General features: G+C 47.2%; 3 protein-coding genes across 4 annotated transcripts in view; 1 reads left to right on the top strand and 2 right to left on the bottom strand.

Annotated features, from left to right (window-relative positions):
• Positions 1 to 10,126, top strand: part of OBSCN (obscurin, cytoskeletal calmodulin and titin-interacting RhoGEF) — a 170,471-nt gene extending 160,345 nt beyond the window's left edge. The window contains 11 exon segments of the mRNA XM_010712264.3: positions 297 to 419; positions 642 to 752; positions 850 to 1,017; positions 1,891 to 2,013; positions 3,778 to 3,948; positions 4,942 to 5,056; positions 5,301 to 5,540; positions 6,347 to 6,570; positions 7,007 to 7,082; positions 7,553 to 7,702; positions 7,794 to 10,126. Coding sequence (XP_010710566.1) covers positions 297 to 419; positions 642 to 752; positions 850 to 1,017; positions 1,891 to 2,013; positions 3,778 to 3,948; positions 4,942 to 5,056; positions 5,301 to 5,540; positions 6,347 to 6,570; positions 7,007 to 7,082; positions 7,553 to 7,702; positions 7,794 to 7,971 — 1,679 coding nt within the window. The 3' untranslated portion in view covers positions 7,972 to 10,126.
• Positions 10,127 to 11,655: 1,529 nt separating this feature from the next.
• On the bottom strand, positions 11,656 to 13,396 carry LOC100546803 (7-alpha-hydroxycholest-4-en-3-one 12-alpha-hydroxylase). Its single transcript, XM_003206880.4, has one exon. The coding sequence runs from the start codon at positions 13,300 to 13,302 to the stop codon at positions 11,770 to 11,772; it is 1,533 nt and encodes a 510-aa protein (XP_003206928.1). The 5' UTR covers positions 13,303 to 13,396; the 3' UTR covers positions 11,656 to 11,769.
• Positions 13,397 to 14,040: 644 nt separating this feature from the next.
• ACKR2 (atypical chemokine receptor 2) lies at positions 14,041 to 20,009 on the bottom strand. Of its 2 annotated transcripts, XM_010712263.3 has the most exons (3): positions 18,056 to 20,009; positions 17,459 to 17,507; positions 14,041 to 16,057 (listed from the first exon to the last, which is right to left on the bottom strand). In XM_010712263.3, exons 1-3 carry the CDS (start codon positions 18,086 to 18,088, stop codon positions 14,940 to 14,942), a joined length of 1,200 nt encoding a protein of 399 aa, XP_010710565.1. In that variant the 5' UTR covers positions 18,089 to 20,009; the 3' UTR covers positions 14,041 to 14,939. The 2 variants fall into 2 exon arrangements, with proteins under 2 accessions (XP_010710565.1, XP_031409678.1); XM_031553818.1 differs by lacking the exon at positions 18,056 to 20,009 and having other exon boundaries at positions 14,041 to 16,053; positions 17,459 to 18,039.
• Positions 20,010 to 20,278: the final 269 nt, after the last annotated feature.

Here is a 20,278-nt window from a genome sequence, read left to right as displayed (position 1 = left end):
TGAGCATGACAAACCCTAAAGACTGGGCAAAGTTGGTGAGCTCACTCTGGCTACCTGCCTTGATGATACTCAAGTCTGGACAGCAGAACCTGTCCTTATATCTCCGCTCTTCCTAACTAAGCCATGTTCAATCAAGTGCCATTTTCCTCGTACTACTTGTCACAGCCTTCTCTGTTGACTAGTTGATAAGGACTCCTCCCACTGCTGAGCTATGTCTGTGTGAATGGCACAACTGCCTGCTGTGAATGACGAGGAACGATGGCCTTGAATGACTTCTCATCCTTTCTTTGAAACAGAGTTTGGTGAGCTGGGAAGTGAGGCAGCAGAAAAAGAGCCCTTAGCAGGAGCTGAAGGATCTCTGAAGTGGAAATCAGGACTTCCTTCATTCAAATTACCAAGCCTCATGCCAAAAGAGAAAGGTATTGCTGGTGCATAAGTAGTGTTGTGTACATGGAACTGAACACAGCCTCATTGCCTGCGTGCCATGAACATCTCTGAAAACCCACGGTCAGAGGAATGCCAGGGCATGAACCAAATGTTTACTCTAACTGATTTAAAATGTTTTACAGTTTTCTTCTCGCACTTATTCACCGCGTAGCGCTCCTGGCCGTTCTGCATCAATGTTTATCTCTTCTTGGCAGCACCTTCGTTTGTTGAGGAGCTCCTGGACCAGGCAGCTGCTGCAGGACAGTGCGTGACGCTGTCGTGCCGGACGGCCCCGCACTCCTCCCTGCACATCCGCTGGTTCAGAGGTGAGCTTGCAGCCCTCCGCAGGTCCCTCCAGGACAGGGGTGGCTTAGGCACCTCTGGATACATTGCCAAGGTACTTATTTCTCATATACGTTGCAGATGGGATGCCAGTCCACAGCAGCAGTCGGATCCTCATCTCGTCCACACTCAAGCACTTCCAGCTGTTAACTATTCTCTCTGTCAGTGCTGAGGATTTTGGCATTTACACCTGCGTGGCCAGCAGCTCCCTGGGCTCAGCATCCACCTCTTGCGTTATAAGGAAAGCAGGTAACAAAAGGATTTACATTTTTATACTGCACGCACTGATTCTGAAGCATAGAATCATAGAATGGCCTGGGTTGAAAATAATCTCAAAGATTGTCTAGTTTCAACCCCCCTGCTATGTGCAGGGTCGCCAACCAGCAGCCCAGGCTGCCCAGAGCCACATCCAGCCTGGCCTTGAATGCCTGCAGGGATGGGGCATCCACAACCTCCTTGGGCAACCTGTTCCAGTGCCTCACCACCCTCTGAGTGAAAAACTTCCTCCTAGTATTTAACTTCAACCTCCCCTGTTTCAGTTTAAAACCATTCCCCCTTGAAGTTGAAGGCAGACCCAAGTGTAGGGATGGCAGTACTTCTCCCACCAAGAAAATGTGACCTGTAAAGCATCTGCAAGGTGAGATTCCTGCAGAAACATTCAGGGGGAAGTTTCTCCCTTGCCTGCTGTAGTCCACAACCCTTGCTAGCTGGTAGCATGGCACATTTTGCAGTGCTGATTTGCAGAATCATGGAATGGTTAGGTTGGAAGGGACCTCAAAGCCCATTCAGCCATGGGCTGGGTGACCCCACCAGCTCAGGCTGCTCAGAACCCCTTGGGCACCTCCAGGGATGGGGCACCCACAGCTTCTCATTCCCTCTTCTTCATTCTTTAACTTTTCTCCTGGGTTCAGAACTCAACTAGTAAACACAGACATAACATCAGACTTCAAGACCTTAATATTTATTTTAAAAAAGGCACAGTTAAATTTTTGTTCCATGAGGAATGGTCACGTACATAAATACAAACGCATATATATTTGAAGTTGAGTATCTGCAACACAGAAAAGCTGTTCCTGTGCATAACAAAGCTAACAGTCACTGATTTTTGTCTCGTTTCAACAGAAGTTCCTCCCAGCCCTGCACCCCCTGACGTTGTGGAGGTCTATGAGGATGGAGCACAAGTGGTCTGGAAACCTGTGGAAATCAACACTTCTGTCCGTTACACTGTCCAGTGCAAGAGTGAAGGTAATTGTGGAATATCCCAAGCTGGAAGGGACCCATAATGGATCATCGAGTCCAGCTCCTACAGCAGGGCTCTGCCTTCACACCTAGCAGAGAACATCCCAGTTTGTACGACCTCTCCATATATATATATGGATATATTAATTTTATTCAGAAACAGCCTCACTTGATCTCCCTCGTTTATACATGGGAGTGAAATAATTGTACACTAACAATGCCCAGCCCAGTGGTTATCAGATAATACCATCATATGCCTAGGCTTTTCTCTGTATGGAGAAAGATGGCCATCAAAAAGGCAGTTCTCCCCATGCCAAACAGCCATGCTTTCTTTTTCTATCAGCTAAATTCATGGTGAAGAGCCATATGACAGAAGTTTGCTAAACCTGCATGCCATCCCTTCAAAGTTCTCTTCCAAGACTTGATCCAGAGCACAGTGAAGTCAGTGGGTGTTTTCTTGTTTAATTCCATGAACTTTGAGTCAGTTCCCTCTCTGCTATGTCTCTCTTGGGATTGGCTTTGCTGCTCTTGTGAATACTATGACTGACGTCATCTCTACTGCAGTCATGTATACATAAACCTTTGGACTGAGCTGCTCCATGTACTTTCTTTTAACTCTCCCAGTATATAATGCACTTCATTCTGGATAACATAAACACAGCTTTTTATTCTGGAGCTGATAACATTTTTCCTGTACTGCAGCTTTCTTTACTGTTTAATCCTTTTGATACAACTGCAGACAATGCTCCAGGGAGGATGTAAGATGCAAGTTGTTCCAGGTGGGAGGAGAAATGGGAAACTGCATCTACTACATACAATCACATTCTGTGTGTTTGGCAGCGACATGTGAAATCCTACTTTCTGAACACAGTAGGATTAAGATAAGCAGAAAAAAATATCCTTGCCTCATTCATTATTTGTTAATGTTTCGATAATTTATAATAAGCCTTTGCATGCTGCTTCTGCAGATGCTTCTCTGATTCTAAGCTGTATCTGCTCCTTCATACGTGCACACACACTCAACCAGAACCCTGCAAAGTCATTGATACCTTTATATTAAGAAAAGAATTACTACCTGTGCTAAGATTTGAGGCTCTCTGTCTGCATTTAGTTGAATTGATGGATTTAATCTTGGACAGTTTCAGTAGCAATGACAAAGTAGGACACGGCATCACATGAAACGTTTGCTGCTGATCTTCTGTTTCACACCTCAGTCCCAAGACAAACCTACAGTTTCATTTCCCTGAGACATCTATATGTTATAAATGCAGAGGGAATTTGGCCTCAGATTCAAGTACTGGGTTAGCTAGAAGGGTGTTAATGGATGGCTGTGCTCTGAAATCCTGCCCTCCTGTTTTCAGTCAGTTTCAAGACAGGACTGAAAGGATAAAGCAGGCTTTTCTTTAACCTTTTGTTCAGAGCTCTTGAGGTCTATTTACATTCGAGACTGGTGGCATGAAGTTTCACCATTCTTTTGAAGCAGTGTTGCCACACCTTGGACTGATCAAACAGAAAACTGCTGACTTTGGAAGAGGTTTGATCACATTAACAGCTGGTTGCACCACACACAAAAGCAGCCCATATCAGATCAGTTTTTCCTTCACATAGAGATTCCATTGGTTTTCCATACTGCCAGCACTGTGAGTTAAGTTGAAAAAGAAGAAAGAAAAAAGCAAAAAACCAACAACCAACCAACGAACCAACAACAACAAAAGACTTGACCATCTGAAATGAGTCCTAATCTCTTTCTTCTGCCTTTCCTTGGCTCAGATGGGGAGTGGAAGACTCTTGCTGCTGACATCGCTGACTGCTGCTACTATGCCAAAAATCTCTCCAGAGATGTTATCTACTGCTTCAGGATAGCCTGCACCAGCAAGGCAGGAATGGGCCCTTACAGCAGCCCATCTGCCACAGTGAAAATCGGCAGGAAGGATCAATTGGGTAAGAGCACTGGGAGAGCACTGTATTCCTCTGGCATCTAAATAATTGCACTCTTTGTTTCTTCCCTGAATACTCTGTAATATTCAACTGCTTTTTAAAAGATCCATAATCGCATGAAAAAGTTACCCTTACAGCAGAAGGTTTTCTTTAAGAAGCGGACGGATGGACCAACTGGAATTTCCTCCCAGTGGAGAAGAGATCTCTGTAAAAATCTGTTCACAGAGATATTTTTAACCCACTCTAAATCATCTGCTTTCCTTTGGCCTGGGAATCATTAGCGAACATACTTTGCAGTCATCCCATCCAGGGCCCACAGCATCAAATCCCTTCATCTGAACGTGTCCGGCATTCCCAAGCAGACACTTCAATATGTCAGGGCATGCTGACATCAAATGTGTTCCACAGAATCACAGAAACACCAAGGTTGGAAAAGATCTACAAGATCATCCAGTCCAACCGTCCACCTATCACCAATGGCTCTCACTAAACCATGTCCCTCAACACAACATCCAAATGTTCTTTGAACACCTCCAGGGTCGGTGACTCCACCACCTCCCTGGACGGCCCATTCCACTGCCTGACCACTCTTTCAGAGAAGCAGTATTTCCTAACGTTTCTCATCCTCTAGCAGTGTCTTAGTGTACTCTGATGATTTGCTTTGCTGTTTGATATCGTACTCATAGAATCACAGAGGTCTTTCCCAGCATTAACGACTCTGAGATCATCAAGTCCAACTGTAAACCCATCACCACATGCAACCTACGCAAGTCTGGTTCCACCAGGGAATTGCTGGGTATCCATTCCAGAATCTGCTGCATTCACATAGAACTTTGTGCTGCAAGCAGGAGCCAACATGCAGACTTCCACACAGAAAGCCCCACCGTCACCTTTATTTGTCCATAGGTGGTGGAGTGGTGGAGGGCAGCTCAGAGAAGCTCTGGTTTCCACACAGAGTTGTTTTCCCATGTAATCATTGCCACTTTTTCTCTGCAGAATTTCCTGCTGCAACGCAGAACTTCCCAACAGCTGAGGAAGAGAGTGAAATAATTGCACCACCCGAACCTTTCCCAACCTACCAGACCTATGCCTTCCAAACAGAGATCAAAAGGTAGGGAATCCAACTAAGCACTCAACCAGCCAGCAGGAAGTGCTGCACGTGCTGCAATTTGAAGTGACTATACAGTTTAGAGACACAGGAGGATGTGCAAAGTGTGACAGTTGCCGCAGTAACTCAACATAAGGGAGGGATGAAAAACACAGCATGGGATCCATATGATCTTGAAATACAGAAGTCCTGGCTCTTCCAGGAGTAGCAGAGAAGCTTAACTTGCCTTTGTGTTCCTTTGTACCAGGGGGCGGTTCAGCATCGTCCGACAGTGCAGGGAAAAAGTAAGCGGCAAGACTTTAGCTGCTAAAATTATCCCTTACTGGCAAGAGGACAAGCAGAGCGTGCTGCTGGAGTACCAAGTCCTCAGGAAGCTTCATCACACCAACATAGCTCAGCTGAAGGGAGCTTATGTCAGCCCCCGGCACCTGGTGTTGATCCAGGAGATGTGTGTGGGACCAGAACTACTCCACTCTTTGGCATTACGGTAATCATAAGTGAAGGGAAGGCTTTTCCCATCAGGGCTGGCGTAGGTAGCAAAGCATGTATTGCTTTCGCTTGTCAGGCAGGATCACCTCTCTCCATCTGTCCCAATGTGCTGTCATAGCATAATTGCCATTGTACTATATCTTAGGGAGCCTTGTTTCCCCTCCATGTTGCTTCTCACAATGGCAGAAAATGAATCTGCTGGAATCCCCTATTTTAAGGGGGTGGGAATGGTGGGCATCAAATCTGCATTCTGACTTCTGCTTTCTCTGACATGCGGCTCTCACAGCCTGCTGAACCTCTTGCATCTGTTGCCCTGACTCACAACAGGGGCAAAAATCTCTGTGTAGATTAAGGGAGTTTATAGAAGGGAAGGAGATTGACTTTTATGTGGGCAGAAAGTGATAGGACAAGGTGGAATGACTTCAAACTAAAAGAAGGGAGGATTAGATTAGATATTAGGAGGAAATTTTTTTACTCAAAGAGCAGTGAGGTGCTGGCACTGCTGCTCAGAGAAGTTATAGATCCCATCCCTGGAGGAGCTCGAAGGCAGCTTGGATGGAATGCTGGGCAGCCTGAGCTGGTGGTTGGCAACCCTGCCCATGGCAGGCAGTTGGAAGTAGATGATCCCTGAAGTCTCTTCCAACCCAAGCCATTCTATGATTACATGATTTTTGAAATTATTAGGGTTGTTTCTTGAGAGCTTAATTGGATCATACAGCCAGAGGAGGATAACAGCAGGGACAGAATGATGTTCTTGGGCACGCAGATACGACACCTCTGGTTTCTACCACTTTCTTCTACCAGGACATCATACTCAGAGGTGGAGGTCCGAGATTACCTGTGGCAGATCCTCAGTGCAGTTGAGTACCTCCATGCACACAGCATCCTGCACTTGGATCTCAGGTCTGAAAACATGATCATCACTGAGCCCAACCTGCTGAAGCTCCTGGATTTTGGCAATGCACAGTTTTACACACAAGACAAGGTCATTACCATGGACAAATGCATGGATTATGTTGAAACCATGGGTGAGTACAGAGTTCATTCACGGCAACCTTGATGTTGTATGCAATCTGCAGTATAAACAGATAGGCTGAGCCATTGGGCAAGGCACTGAGACTGCAGCTGGCCCCAGCAAGAAGTTTTGTGGTGAGCTGATGGGCGTGGGTGGTGATGACAGCAGTTCCCAGGCCATGGAGGACAGAGCCAGAAATCATGGCCAATGCTGTTCTGGTTGGTGTCCATGTGTCCTATGCTCAAGGTTGTAGTGTTACTGCCAGCAAGCCCCGTTGTTTTGATGTTCTCATGGTTTTGTTTCAGCAATGACTGAGATTAGTTAACCTCCCTGTACTAGAAAGATTTTCTCCATCCTCAGGAAGGCAGCAAAACATAAAAGTGCTAAGTGCTGGCTTTGGTGCTGTAGCATTGGAGGGGAGCTTGGCTCACACCCAGTTGCTTTTCTAGCTCCAGAACTGCTGACAGAGCAAGGAGCCCTCCCACAGACTGATATCTGGTCCGTTGGAATCACGGCATTCATCATGTAAGTCAGCCTGTCCTTCCATACCCCTGGCTTTAAAAGTGCCATTTCCAAGTCATCAACAAAGGGAGCTGTACCACTCAGACATTAACATCAGTAGTAGTCTCTCCCTTGAGCAATGCCACCAAAGACATGTGGCAGAGGCTGTGGAGCTGGCTGCACTGTGCAAGGATGCCCAGTCCCAATCACATCTCCAAGTGGAATAAGGAGGTGGTTTTGCAGCCCAGCAGCTGCTGTTTTTCTTGCTCAGCCTCATCTGAAATGCCCCCAGTTTAACAAGAAAATTCAAATTACACCAAGCAGAAAAGCAGCTGAAGTCATGAAGCCCACTGAAGAATGTTGCACTTTGGGATTCTGTTTTCCATGTGATGTTTCTTTGCACTGCCATGACCTCCTCCTGGATGGGAATTCCCAGGAGAAGGAGCATCTCAAGCGATGCCCTTTGTGCTGATAATGCTATTGTTTCGGGCTAGGCTGAGCGCCAACTACCCCGTCAGCTCTGATGTGCCCTGTGAGTTCCTGAGAACCACCAGGAAGGGGAAGGTGAAGCTGACGCGGTGCTACGCGGGTCTTTCCGGAGGAGCAGTGTCATTTCTCCAGAGCACCCTGTGTGCAAATCCCTGGTAAGGCAGCATCTGCTCCCCTGGCCCTTCTTCCTCTCCCATTTGGGATTTGGGAGAGAAAACCCAACTGACCTTCTCCCCTTTGTCCCAGGGGAAGACCATCAGCCTCCGACTGCCTTCAGAGCCCGTGGCTCCAGGAGACGGGTTTGGACAACAGGCAACAAGCGCTGGTTACCTTTCCCACCACCAAACTGAGAAATTTCCTCACTGATCGGGAAAAGAAAAGGGGTCTGCTGTGCTCCAAATACGGCCTCATGATTGCACAGTGAAGGGAACGTGGTGATAGGCACGGATCATCTCCCCTTCTGCTCTGTGTTTGGTAGCAAACTGTTCTGTCGAGTTACTGCGCATCAGCTGATCTGAGCTGACTGTTCTTCCTGAATGCAGTTTAGCACAGCTAAGCAAATTAACCCACTGCCACCTGGTAAGAGCTGAAATTTAGTTAACGTGGCTCAGCTGACAGGTGGTAACTTGACAGTACGTGGGTGACTTGGCTCTGTGCTTCCAGGAACAGGCAGGAAAGGTTTTTGCAGAGCCCCTTCTGAATGGGATTAGCTGCTAGCCCTGAGCAGCTTAGCAAATCTTTCCCTGAAGTCAGTGTGCAAACACTGGGTACTGACTTCTGTCCTGTCCCCAGGATGCCAGCACCATGCACTTTCATATGCTACTGGATCGCTTATCCCATTGCTACAAGGACTGAGAGACGGGTGGGCTTCTTGCCTGCCTCCTGGGGTTGGACTTGATGAGCTCCAGTGGTCCCTTCACTGTTCTGTGATTCTGCCTACAGTTCTGTGATTCTGCGAAATCCCAAAGAAAATGGAAAACTATTGTAAAGGGAAAACATCTCTGATATGAAAAGAGCTCCAGGAAGGTGATAGTGGGAGTGGGGAAACAGAAAATAAGTCAGAAAGATTCACTGTGGGGAAACAGTGCAGAGCACAGCGCTCCTGGGGTCTGATGCCAGGCAGCAATGTATCCCTAATGTTTTGGATGTACAGATCTAACTGGATAAAGCCCTGAGCAGCTCAGTGTGAGCAGGGGGTTGAACCAGAGACCTTGTGAGTCCCTGTCAACAACACGTGCTGTGTTGCCATGTCTGTGATGTGTCCCGTGATGTCTTTGCCTTGTGTCAGACACAGAGTTTGGCAATGGGACCCGGGTGACATCGATTGGCCAGGCTCAGCACATTGCACCTGTAGCACAGGGTGAATGCAGGGAGGGAAACAGCACTGGGGCTTTCCAGTAACTGATAAATTGCACATCTGTCCCACCCTAATCCTCACAAAGCTGTAGCCTGCTCTCCCTGGGGCTCAAGTTAACCACCTGTCATAGAGCCTACTGGCTCTCCATGGGCACTTGCACTGCTGTTGCTGCAGAGCTGGTCATGTTCCTCAAGGGGTTTGTGGTCTGTAGACACCACACTACAACACTTGTTTTTTGGGGGGGCATGTGTATTTGAAATCTCCCATTAGAACTAGATGACTGGTTTACCCATCACACGGGACTTTACAACAACCCCTCATCTGCCCCACTGCATCTACATCAGTTTGTCTTCAGATTCTTCAGGAAAGCCCAGGGCATCCTGAACGCTGCAGTCCTCTTTCTTCAAGACCTGCTGAGGACGGATGGTGTTCGCTGTGTCGTTGCTTTGTACCTATAACCTCTGTGTTCCTTTGGGTTTCTCTGATGTGAGTGATGTATTTATGGGTGCAGTTGGGTTTCTTGAGCTTTCCCTACATGCAGCATTTAAGCACAGGCTTTCCTCAAACCACACCTCACTGTGTTCAGAGGGTCAAGGATGGGAAATCCTTGTTACAGCTCAATGCTAGACATGATATTGTTTAGCCAGTGGGGATCTTTTCCAACATATTTAACCGATGTTGCCCCAGACCTGAAGCTTGCAGCACCATGGCTGCTCCTCCTGCATTGTGTGCGGAGCAAACTGGGAGCAAAGCAGTTCCCACTGTGCTGTGCAGAGCAGACACTGATTTCTCAGACTGTACATCTTTGAACATTAAGGTAATACTTTCTTCACAGTGCATTGGAGAAGAGAAAAGCAAGGTCTTAGGGCCAGATTTCACACTTGGTTCTCTTGGGTTTCGAGGAGTTATGGAAGACAGCATGATGAGGTGTGGTCTATGAACCTTTCAGGACCTATAAGGTATCTGTTGGCACAGTCTGGTTTTTCCTCTTACTGCTACGCTTTGGGATGGACTGCTCGGTGCCAAGGGACAGCCCATCCAAGCATAACCTTTGATTGCAGATTAACCCATTTGGAGCTTTTACACTATTCCTCAAATTAAGTGATTTTTGCTTCTCATACTTGCATGCGTTTGAGCATGTCTGAAGTCTTTTATAGACTCAATATTGTTTTGTTAAATTACCTATTCTGACAAGGAATTAAAGCCAGATATTTTTGCTGAATCATTGCCATTCTCATCGTTTTTCTCTCTCTTTCCCAAACCCAGTCCATGTTTGTTCAGAACCCACTCTCAACTCTGATCTGAAGTCACTACAAGCAGTAACTAAACGCACACACTGACTAGAGTACAGCAAAGCACTAAAATGCAGATTATTTTTTTCCTAGGGCAACTCTGCCTTCACCAGAAGGAGAAGTTACAACAGTTGCTCAGTTGCTGCAGTTATAACATAGCCCCATCCTTCACAACAGAAAGCAGAATCTGGCTTTGATGTTTTGAGACATATTAAAACATTTGAGTTCTGGTCCTTGATTGTACATAACAGAGGGACCTTGGCAAACTCAAAAAGTGGGCAAACAAGAACCTAACGAGGTTGAACAAGGCCAAGTGCAGGGTGTTGCACCTGGGTTGGGGCAGTCCCACATATGAGCGCAGATGGGAGAAGAGCTCACAGAGAGCAGCCCTGCAGAGAAGGACCTGGGGGTTCTGGTGTACAAAAAGGTGGACATGAGCTAGCGGTGTGTTCTTGCAGCCTGGAAGACCAACTGCATCCTGAGCTGCATCAACAGAGGAGCAGCAGTGGGGCAGGGAGGTGATTGTCCCCTTCTGCTCTGCCCTTGTGAGGTCCCATCTGGAGCAGATCCCCAGCACAGGAGGGATGTGAACCTAAGCCATTCTATGAAAACCTCCAAAGGCAGCGTCTGCATTAAGTTGGTTCACTGTGCTGTGACTTAACTCCTGTGGGGACTGATGTTCCCTTGGCTGCTGAAGGAAGAAAAAAAAAAAGAAGGGAAGAGGTACCCCCAGCAGGCATTAGATGGGAACAATGCCAGTCCATGAGTCTCAAGGAAAGGCTGGGAGGACATCAGGAACCAGGTTTGCACACCAGACCCCAGCTCTCCACTCACAGAAGGGCAGTCTTTAAGGAAAGATTGGGAAAAGTCTGGAAAGGCAAGCATATGGATGAGCTGACTATTTTCACATACCTGCACATTTTTAACTCTTTATAACTCTACTTTCCTCCCCGCATCACCTAAATCCCTCCTTTTCATCATTTTGGTTCCTTCCTCAAGCATCCCACCATAAACCCATTGCAGACCCCACATGCCTCTCCTCTGTGCCCAACAAAATGCCTCACCCCTTAACAGCAACCCACCTTAATCCCAATCCCTGTAACTAATCTCAGTAGCCCTCATGCCTGGGCTGTGGGGTTGCTGCTCTGGTGGGACAGACCCAAAGAGATCCAGCTCAGGCATTCATCCTTAATCTGGATTCCCAGTTGTCCTTAATTAACCTACCGTTACATCCCCATTCTCCTCTTGGCATGTGCAAGTTGGTTTCTGACAGGCTGGTAGCCGTTGTGAAGAGCTGGGAGTAACCCAGCAGGGTGTTATTTGGGATCCTCCACCTCACTGTTGTCCCTCTGGGCTCCCCTGTGGGTGTGCAGGTGAGCTTCTATTGCCCTACCCAGACAGGGTAAGGGGTGACGCAGGGCAGTGCTACATGCAAAGAAGACAAAGAGAAAAGCCACCATACTGTTAAGCAAATAAGAACATATTGGCATTGGCTCCACACGGATCCAGCAGCCACCAACTCGGGCAGTTTATTTCATAGCAACATCTGAACAAACAGAACACCACAGCTTTTTCAAACACGTTGTCGGTATCTGAACTGAACATCATGAACAGGCTGCATGGTTCCAAATCCCCAGCGGCTTGAATCTATGGCTGGAATCTCCTCTTTGTCGTTGACCAGCTCCAGGTCATAGTGGGTCAGCATCAAGGACACAAACAATTTAATTTCAGCTGTAGCAAAGAACCGCCCAGGACAGATGGATACACCAGCCCCCCAAGGCATGTTGAAGTATTTCAGCCGTTTGCCATTCTTGTAAAAATCTTTCTTGGTGCCATCTGGGTTGACAAAGCGGTCATACTTAAATTCGTGGGGTTCAGGGTGGATTTCTGGGTTCATCTGCACAGAGAGGTGTGGGAACAAAGCCAGTCGGTCCCCTTTGCGCAGAGTGTACTCTGTGCCACCACTCATTTTGAGGCTCACATCCTGGAGGACGGCTCTGATCAGGATTGGGGCTGCCACCAGCCTCAGGGTCTCCTCCACGGCACTGTCCAGAAAAGGAGTCTGGGCTAACATGTCTCTGGTGATGTTAATTGGTGGGCTTCCTGGCTTCACTTCTTGGCCATGCTCCCTCAAGACTTTCTCTATCTCCCCCTTCACAGCCTTCATAGCTTCTGGATTCTTCATGAGATACAAGAGGAGCCAGAAGGAAGTAGGGCCTGTATTGCCTTGGGATGCCCACAGCATCATAAACTTGAAGCGGTCCCGCATGTAGTCAGGGACACCACTTTCTGCCAAAAACTGGTCTTGTTCACTTATCCACCTACTGACGTTTTCCTTCTGAGAACTCTTAGTCACGGACAGAGCATTCCAGAAGAACCTCTTCAGCCTCTCAGCTTCTACTTTGTCCTTGGGAGGCAACACGGCATAGGCCAGGCGGGGAAAGAGGCGGTCGTACTTCCGAAACTCGGTGTACAGCTGGTTGGAGTGGATGAGGTCTTGCTCGTGAGCTTTCTCCTTGTTCCCTGTCCCCTGGTGCGACTCGGTGCCGTACAAAGCCAGGTACCCAGCTCTGAAGACGATGTTGTAGCAGAAGTGGAAGAGGCCAGCCTCTTGCCACGGTCGCTTCTCCTCTCCCGAGCTCAGCTTGAAAAGCATCAGTTTCTGGAAGTTGTCCATGGTGGCTTGTGTCAGGAGACTGAGTCCTTCTCCCATCAGATGCTTTGTGTTAAAAGCATGCAGAGCACTATTGATGTTCTTGTCGGACTTGTAGCCAAAAACCTGGAGGACCAATTTAGCTGAAAAGGTCAGAAAGTCTAGTTTAGACCGTGATTCCTTCACAATGGCTCCAAAGCAGGAGGGGTCCATCACAAAGGTAAAGTAATAGCCTCCGATCAGCACTGTGAAAATATCTCCATGTTTTCTCTGCATCTTACTTAGAAACCCTGAACTGTCCTTTCTGAAATCCAGTGCATAACCCAGCCAGGGAATGATGCCTTTGTCCAGAGGTGGCTCATTGGGTCTTCGTCTCCGAAAGACCCCCAGGAGGTAGAGCCCCCCAAGCAGCGATGCCACCAAGGTACAGAGGAAAACTGTCCAGAATGCCATCAGAGCCCTTTTCCTGGCCGGGGTTTTGACCCAGAGTGAGGAGAGTGCTTTTTATCCCACTCAGCTGATACGCAGATGCAGAGCTGACAGCATCTGCCCCGATTGGCAGCAATTATTTGCTTTTCCAATTTGGATGAGGACATCTCTTTCCTCGGCTGACACACAGAGGCTTTTAAGGTGAAAGGTATGTTAGATTCCACTGCAGTCAACAGGCTGCTGCATAAAGTGGATGGGTGTCAGCGTGAGCTCTGCAGCAGTATAAGCCAAACCTTTTTCCCAGGCTGCGCTGTTTTTGAAAAAGGGTCTTTGGAGAATTCCTCTCACCAATTTCTGCACTTAACATTCAGCTACATACATGCAGTGCAGGTTGGAAAAAAGAGAGGAGGACCACATGTTTGAAGTGCTGCTGGAACTGGGATCAAGGTGGGGACAGAGCTGAGCTACTCTGATCTCAAATGCCAAGAGAAGGAAAGGTCTCCAGCAGCTCCACTCATTTTGCCTTCTGCTCCTCACTGTCTCCTGTTGAGGTGGGGGGACCCCAGGAACTTCGTCCCTTGTGCCCAGTGCAGCACTGGGCATCCAGCTGCTGGCATGCGGACCTTGCAGCAGCATCATGTGGGATAAAGGGGCATTACGTGGTGAGATTTAGGGAAAAGGATTTAGTAAGGAGATGACCATGCACAGGGCAAGCTGCTTCTTACCTGCTCCCTATTTTCCCACCCTCATTCCCACCCCTCATTTTCTCTACCTTCACCTCTTCCCCTAAGCATCCCATCATAAGCTCTTTTCAGTCCCATGGGCCCTCCTGGGTAGATCAGGAGATGAAGATCTCTATCTATCTCAGATTTGTTTGCCAGCTGTTCTTTCCTTCCACACCCCTGCCGCAGACCTGATCCATGTAGTGAAGGTCACAGCGTAGCATCACCGACATATTTGCTTTGGTGTTTTTTTAAGTGAAGATCCTAGCTTTACCATTTTGGAAACACACGGCAGTGATGATGGCAATAACGGCAGTGAAAACAAATGCATGTTTTTTGTTCAACTGAAAACCCTTCTCAGTCCTATCAGTAACACTGTCTAGCAATAAAATCAAGAAGGTGATGAGTATTTGCTCTGAAGGTATAAACTTTATTTGCACATTTCTAGCCAACTCACATGCTGAATTGATTTCTAGGATGGAAAAAGCCCAGCTAAAGTTCAAAAGCATTTGGGGTGAACAGTACCTTTTAAATAAAGGTCAACAAACTAGTAACCTTGAACTGTAAAACCACATCAGTTATAAGAATTGGCTAATAGCCATCCATGCTCTTCAGTTTAAGGCCATGCTGCCACTGTGAGGAGAGGTTAAACTGATGTCTGTTAATGATGGTCTCCATTGAGCTTTTTCATTTTGTTTTTTTTTTTTCCTCTCTCTTACTGATAGTTACTGGTCTGAATTCTGGTACTGTGATGATCAAACTGATCACAAACCAAGGATCCATCCCTTGGGTAGACACAGTGTCCTGCTCAGTACGCTTCAGTGTGGTTCAGACCCACTTAAAAGTGCCTGTTCTTCCTGTTGTCTCTCCTGGTAGGCTAAGGGGTGAGCCTGGCTGAGCACATTGCCTTGGCACGTGGCAAAAGCCAGCAAGAATTTATCATGTGTTGGTGATGCTCAACATTTCTACCTGATCGGTGTATCTGCTGCAAGAGCGGCTTGTCTCTGAGAGCTGGATGTCAAAGGTGCCCTTCCTACAGAAAGCCTGAGAGATCTTCTGTAAGTACAACCTGAATCGTTTCTTCACAAAAGCGTAGAGCACAGGGTTGAGGCAGCAGTGGACAAAGGACAAGCTCTCTGTGATCTGTATGGCATAGTCCAGATGCCTACTCCTTTCACAGCTCTGGATCAAACCAACGTATTGCAGGGAGTGAAGGACGAGGACAATGTTGTAAGGGAACCACAGGATAAAGAAGACAGCCACCAGAGTAAAGACGAAGCGAAGTGCTCTCCTCGAGCCAGGCACCCGAGACGTGGTGAGGATACACATGCTGCGGGAATAGCAGAACACCATGAAGAAGAAAGGCAAAAGGAAACCTAGGATGTTTTGAGTGACCTGAAAGACAACTTTCCAAAATAAGTGCTTCTGGCCGTAATCATGCATGCACAGGATGGTTTCGTCATGCATTTTCTTTGTGCTGCTGAAGAGGGCATCAGGAATGGAGAGGAGTATGGAGAGGACCCACAACACCAACAGGAGGAGGAAGGACTTCTTCCGTGTCACAGAGCTGTGAGGAGAGTAAGCATGAACTATCTGCAGATACATGTCCAGACTCATGCAGCTTACAAAAAAGATACCGCTGTAAAAATTCATGATGTACATGGCATTGAAGACTGGGCACAACAGATCCCAGGTCACCCACTGAGAAATGAACAGGGCCCAGAAAGGAAGGGTTAGCAGCAAGAGAAAATCTGAAACCACTAGGTTCAGCAGATACACTTCTGCCATCTTCTTTTTCTTACTGACATACATGAGGACAGTAAATAGGAGAACGTTCCCAGTGAATCCAACTAGGAAAACCATGGTGTAAAAAGCTGGCAAGAATGCTTTGCCAAAGGAGACCACCTCTTCTTTGGTGCAAAGGCCATAAAGCATGTAGTCTTCCTCATTCAGGTACTCGTAGGGGTAGTCACTTGGATTGGCAGTGTAATCTTGGTCACCCAGCAATGCTGTAGCTGTTGTTGTCAGCTTTGAAGCTGTATAGGGCAAGTGGCTGTCTAGGAGCAAAAGACAAGAGAAGGGGATCACCAGGGCATTTCAAAAGGTCACTCCAATTGCAGGAAAAGCAAATGTGGAATGTTTTCTTCAGTTTATAGGTTTAAATCCATGCTGCATGTCCTGCACTCTTTGGCCTTTGCGTACAGCATGAAGACAGCCATAGACACAAACATTTAAAATCATACTTTAGGTTTCCTCGCTCCCATGCACGAAAAGCATGGTCTCCTCCGAGCTGATTCACCACTTCCCTCTGACACCACGGCAGACTTTTGAGGAAGTTTCTACCCTAAATTATGTGAAGTGCAGCACCACACCCAGCTGTGTACTGCTCTGTATTCACCAGGATTGCTACTGAGAAAGTGGCACAGAATCACAGAATCATTCAGGTTGGGAAAGATCACTAAGATCACCCCGTTCAGCCCCAACCTATCCCCACTGACCATATCTACACTTTCCCAGGGACTGTGCTGGTGCATTACCACTCTTTCTGAGAAGAAATTTTTCCTAATATCCAAACTGACATCCTGCTTTTCAGCATAGCAGAACCTGCCACCAGCACCTTTAGCTTGGTAGGGTTGCTCTCAGAAGCAAAACAGCAAAAAGTATCTGCTCCTGGTACAACACGGTCCCCTCTTTGTGTCAGTTCTAGGAATCAAAGGATGAGACAAGAGGTGGGTTGAAGCCCCTGCCCAAGGCTATGCATTAGAGTTGCTCCTCCTGTGCTCGAGGACTGCACACTGGTTCCAACAGCTACAGACCAGACTTCAGGAAATGGTCAATAATTGAGAGAACTTCCTAATTTCACAGTCTGATTCTCAATAAACTCCAACCACGAGAGCATCACGAGGAAGTCGTCTTCCAAAAGTCACCCAAATGGGATAATGTCTGTTACTGAAGAGATGAAATCTCCTACAGTGGGAGCTGAAATCTGCCTGAGCCACCTCCAGTTGGTATCATGAAGGTCAAAGTGGGTTTTAATAACCAAGACTCCAGTCTCTAACAGCAAACCAAGGCTGTCACAGAAGTCAGACTGACTGTAGATGTCCCCACCACCCCTGGGGCACACATCATGGTCAAACCTGCCTTCATTTCCTCTGAGACCCATTTTTCCAGCAATCCCAAAGCATGTATAGTGCAGTTCCCTGCCTGCGGCCTCTCCTGTCTTGCTCTCCTCGACTGAATCACCAAGTGAAAATGAAGCTACTGTTCCCAGGACAAGCTGTGCTAATCCTAACCCTACCCATGACCAAGATCCCCAAAGGCAGCTAGGACCAGAACCAGGCCTTCCTCGTGCAAGGGCCTGAAGCAGGAGCCCCTGCATCTCAGAGAACCCAACGCTTGGAGCAGGGTTCTGAGGATCCCTCAGTGCAGAATTGCAAAAGGTAAAGATACGGACATACCTGTTGTGATCCTGCGTCTGACACTGCTGAAGAGTCCATCCCAGGCTGGCTGAAAAGGAGAGAAAGTTCAGCGTGGCCTGAACTTCAGCTGTGATGTTTTCCTCCTGTCTCACCTTCCCTTGGCGAGCACCAGGTGGCAGCCAGATGGATGCACAGCACAACAGCACCGAATAAAACTTTCTGAGAATGAGCTTTTTTTTTTTCTGCTTCATGTTTTGGAGGAAACTTATCTGCAGCTGAATGCATTCTGCACTACACGTCCATGGGAGGAAGCCAAAGTTTTCCACCCACTCTGATATCCAGTGAGACTCCCAAACAGCTCCAGCACTCCCTGCACCCACACTGGGGCAGCCACCCCACAACCCCACTTCTGGGGCTTTTTCAACTCTCTGAGATGCTGCTTCTCTCCTGGCTCTGTCGTTCCTCCTCCATACAGCACCGGCACAGATATTCACACTATATCCCATGCTGCAGAGTAAAGAAGTGATTAATCCTCCCAAGAAATACGTAGGCTGAGCTCTGAAATTAACCCCATCCCAAAGGAAGCTCTCCAGGTTTTTCTATTATCTAGAAGAGCAAAAGAGAAAACACACTTACGAGAACCGCTGCTCCACGGCGGGCAGTTCCCATTGCGCCAGAAGTTTGACTCAGGCTTCTAGGAACGAACCTCTCGTAGTGGTGCAAGAGGAAACGTGAGCTCAGCGTGACCGCCCTGACTTTATTTTGCCTTTCCTGGAATCACTGCAGCGCTGACACCACCCCTGAAAAAAGCTGAAATAGGATTTGTAAGGAGGTGAGACAGACTGGGTTTACTTAGCCCTGCTGCTTGCTTAGAGGTAACCGGCCTCTTTTGCCTGTCTTCTCTTTGTTTTGCAACATACGTTTGTCCCCATCCATCCACGATCCCTTCCTTCTTCACCCCTCTCCTCCTTACCTCTCATTTCTTTTTCCCTGTTGGCCTTGGGTTTGCTACATCACAATCCCAGAAGTGGCAGCACGCTCCTTCTAATTTAGTTTTTTGTGTAAAAGCTTTAATTATTGGGAACATCCACTGTAGTCCAAGACCTACTCAGTCCTGTCACTAAATCACATCCCATATTTCCATGTCTACATGTTCTTAAATACCTCCAGAGATAGGGATTGTGTGGAAAAAAAATCAACACAGCTTTTGGGGAGTAAAATATCAAGAACTGAGGTATGAGCTGGATGTCCTGGAGTCCCTGGAGAAACTCAAGGTCAGGGGCTGTGATGGAGCTGTGGGTTTCCCTGTTCACTGCAGGGGAGTAGGACCTGATAGCCTTTAAGGGTCCCTTCCAACTCAACTGATTCTGTAATTCTATGATTCTATTCCACATCAGTGTTCTTAAATAATGGAAGAGTAGCAAAGACCCACAGAATGGGCAGAAACCTCCAATAAATGAATAAAAGCCTCACAGCAAGGAACCTCCACAGTTTGGGTTCTTCTTGGCACTCTGCAGGTGACAGGGACATAAGTGTTGTCACCATTGCATGGGCTCAAACCAATTCCAAAGCACAGCGGGATGGAAACAGCATCTCACAGAAGACAACAACCAACAGGAAATCCAGTGCTAACAGATGGAAAATGTCAGGAAACCATCCTGCAGTGAGATGTCAAATATCACTGCTCAGGAGCTGGAGTTGCCTCCAGCCTGATCTCCATGTTCTCCTTTCTGTTGCTGTGGTACTTTGAGACACATTTTGTTGGTTACTTCCTTGTCCACTATTCCAAAATGTCTTTTGCACCAAAAATACGGGTGTTACTGATTTAAAACACTCTTCAGGGAAAATCTATGCATCTCCCAGCCCACACCTCAGCTCCTCCAGCTCTGCCGTTGCATCAAACCTGCATTTCCCTGCAATGCCTATGCAGGATCAAAAGCTGCTTGTTTCTGCTGCCAGAGTAAGACTCGGGTTTCCAAAGGGTACCAAACCAGCCATTTAGCTGGTCAATTACAGCAATTAGCTGCCTCACAGGCCTGTGCAAGCCCTTGAGCACGTCTGGGCATTGTACATTAGCAGGGAGTGAAAAGCAGAAGCTTTGATGGGGCTGTTCCAGGTGACAAGAGCTTCGTTAGCCCAGCAATGAAAACGAAGTGAGTTTGGATTTATAACTGAGTTTCTATCCTTGAGCACAGAGCTCAGAGTTGTAGGGAATTAAATGTGTCTGTAACAGCCATGGCCAAGAGCAGCCCTCGCTGTTGCATTTATTACCAGATTTTAACTCCATTTGGGAGCTGGTAATTGCAGATTCCTTTTTTTCCTTTTATACTCTGCAGAACCTTAATGGCTTTGGCAATTAATGTAACCAGATTATCAATAATGGAAAGCGCATTTAGGGATGTTCAGTAGCATGAAAAAAAAAAAGGGTTAGCAGAACTCCTTGTTTTTTGCTGCCTAGAAAAGCAGGAGTCTGCTTTTTCTGGGGCCCCAGCCTGCAGAAATGGGGTGGGGGGCTCCACAAAGCACTTTTCTATGCTGTTTTTCTTTGGAAAATTGCCTCCAAGCTCAGGAGAAGGTTTTAGGCATCTTCAGGATACTCAGTGGGGGGGGGATTGTTTGAGCTCCAGGCACTGCTTTCATAATCAGGAACGATTTCTATGCTGTCTTTAAAATGCTTTAAAATCCCTGTCCCACTGTAAGGAGGGGGCAAACTGAGCTCAAATTTAGAAAATAAAAATAAATAAAAGGTAAAAAGGCAAAAATCAGGTGGAAGCAAAGCAGGGTCCTGCTATCCACTAGAGAACTTCTATTTGACGTTGAATGTGTGTTTACATCAACATAATTTTTGAAGCAAAAAGC

This window comes from Meleagris gallopavo, chromosome 6 (genome assembly GCF_000146605.3).
Source record: "Meleagris gallopavo isolate NT-WF06-2002-E0010 breed Aviagen turkey brand Nicholas breeding stock chromosome 6, Turkey_5.1, whole genome shotgun sequence".
Classification (NCBI taxonomy): Eukaryota; Metazoa; Chordata; class Aves; order Galliformes; family Phasianidae; genus Meleagris; species Meleagris gallopavo.
This window is presented reverse-complemented; position numbering and strand designations above follow the sequence as displayed.